The sequence below is a fragment of the Centruroides sculpturatus genome, unplaced genomic scaffold, assembly GCF_000671375.1.
Source record: "Centruroides sculpturatus isolate CEXI.00-Female unplaced genomic scaffold, Cexi_2.0 scaffold136, whole genome shotgun sequence".
Taxonomy (NCBI): domain Eukaryota; kingdom Metazoa; phylum Arthropoda; class Arachnida; order Scorpiones; family Buthidae; genus Centruroides; species Centruroides sculpturatus.
The window spans coordinates 650,307-652,680 of record NW_019384534.1 but is presented as its reverse complement, the minus strand read 5'-3'; the positions used below and the strand labels follow the sequence as shown (position 1 = coordinate 652,680).

At 36.7% G+C, this 2,374-nt stretch overlaps 1 protein-coding gene across 1 annotated transcript in view; it reads right to left on the bottom strand.

Annotated features, from left to right (window-relative positions):
- The window catches only part of LOC111623145 (E3 ubiquitin-protein ligase SHPRH-like), an 81,801-nt gene extending 79,888 nt beyond the window's left edge, over positions 1-1,913 (bottom strand). Inside the window, exon 1 of the mRNA XM_023365629.1 lies at positions 1,481-1,913. Coding sequence (XP_023221397.1) covers positions 1,481-1,685 — 205 coding nt within the window. The 5' untranslated portion in view covers positions 1,686-1,913. The remainder of the gene's footprint in view (positions 1-1,480) is intronic.
- Between the last annotated feature and the right edge of the window lie 461 nt (positions 1,914-2,374).

Sequence of the window (2,374 nt, the reverse complement as noted above, 5' to 3'; positions counted from 1 at the left end):
ATACAGTGGTACCTCAGGATACGAAATTAATCCGTTCCGAAACTGAGATCGTATCATGAAAATGTCGTAAGGTGGATCATCTTTTCCCATACGATTACATGTAAAACCAAATGATTCGTTCCAACACGAAAAACATACTTAAATTAAACCCAAGTAATACATTAAAAAAAAAATAACTGTAGTAAGAAAAACAAATGAAAAATGCAAACTAATTTAACGTCGTATGGTGAGTTTTTGTTCGTATTGTGGAGCAAAAATTTGTTCGAATTTCATGTCGTATCCTGAAAATTTCGTATGCTGGGGCGTTCGTAACCTGAGGTACCACTGTATCTAGTGTGTGGAAGTTTTGTTATGAGGGAGCTCGTCCCCATTAATGAATGCGTCTAATTCGTCTGCTTCTACCGTTACGCAAACTTGATATCACACGTGCTTTACAGTCGTTTTAGCGCGTGCGTAACGTTCCATGAGTATTCTTAATCGGTTTATAAATTTTGAATCGTATACGTTCCGTTCCAAATGCGTTCGAATTCCTAAGTAAAGTAGCCTGATGAAGACCTCGATGAGGTTGAAAACGTTTGCTGAGGTGTAAACAAATATCACTGGAGCTGGAAAGGTTGTTTGAAGTGTTGAAGCTACAGTTAAAGTTTGGTAATGATTGGTTCAGTAGTTTTCACGGTTAGTGGTCACAAACGAAAAATACGTTGTCTCTTTATATAGTAGTATAGATTTAATTATTAAGTAGCAGCCATATTATAGCCCAATATAATTTGACAGATCATGTCGCTTAATCAAAAATCAGGTTAATGGATGTTTGTATTTGACAATGGTATTGATATTAAAACTAATACCAATACCTTTGTCAAATACATACATCCATTAACTCAATTTTTGATTATCCAAGTATCCCACAACCAACCACCAGCATTTGGTGGTCTTATCGGTACAACTACACCTCCAAACGAGACAGTCAAGACCTTATCAGAGCCATAGACCATACCCACAGGAGCAAAAAAGTCGCCTCTACATGCAACCCTACATGAAATGCAGCCTCAAAATCAGGTTGCATGCGATCGCTCCGCCAAGACTACCTCATTTAACTATTTAGCTCGGGCAACCATGCCAGCTTCAATCATTTGCACAGTACTCAACATTAGATTTGGGGGACAAAAGGGCAAACCCCTAGAGATGCAAGCAACAACAAGCACCATACAGAGCATCAGTCGAGGCTCTCACTCACCTCAACTGTGGCAGAGCGTGGAGTAGTACTGATTTTCGGAGACTAATCTCTCAAAAGGTTGCAGTTACAGATACGGTTCCATTGATTTTTTACACATACAGGCTAAATCCCTCAAATGGTCACTTATACAGGTATGGTTCATTTGACTTTTTTGTTCCTATGGGTATGTTCTACAGCTCTATTAAAATCCCAAGCGTATCATTCAGAGCTTGAATTGAGCCAAGAAAAGAATAAGAAACGTACCTTTCTTGATGGGGGGTTGAAAATCACTGTTTTCGTCTTCAATTTCTTCATCGTCGATGGTAATAATGTCACCAGATACGATAGAATCTTGGCTGTTCCCATCAGTAGTATCCTCGCGACTGCTACATTCGCCTAAATTCCACGTTAAGGATTTCTGTGACTTATCGTCCTTCTTACTCGGTGCAGAAGTCTTTCTCCGGACCATTGTAAACAATGACAACTGACGTCTGGCAACGCGATTACTCTTGAATGGTCCGACGCATTAAATTCCAATTATATATGCTATTAATTAGGTTCTTTGGTAATTAAACGTCTAAGGAAGACGATTTACTTAGGTTAAATGGTAAAATTACCGTTAAATGCATCTTATGCGTTTTGTTTGTTTGGGTATCGTTAAAAGCCACTTTGCGAGAGGTTGCCATCTGTTTTGCTGTGAGCTCACTCTGCTGGTGAAACTTGTGTGGTTAAAAATTTTGAATTTTTTTTTTAATTAATGGAAAATACAGTTATTTTAGCCAAAATTTGTGATAAATACTGTATAATGTTTTTTTATTTATTTTGTTTGTGTTTTATTATCAATAAAATTTATTATTAATTACTTTTGTGTCCGATCTTTTGTCTCTCATCTTCTGGTTGGGCGAGAGCTACTAGTGTCTGATCTTTTATAATTTATTTTGTAATGTTCGCCCCAATAGAAAATATCTGCGTTATTAAAAAATTTTTAACCTATTACTTTATAATATAAAATTTGAATTACTTGCATATATTATATTTAAAAATATCATGAACTACATATACTATACGTTTACATAATTTTACTATTTACTAACTAGCTAGAAAAAAGACTGACGAGCAGTGAAGGTAGCAGCCTACCGCTCTGGGGACCCGGAATCG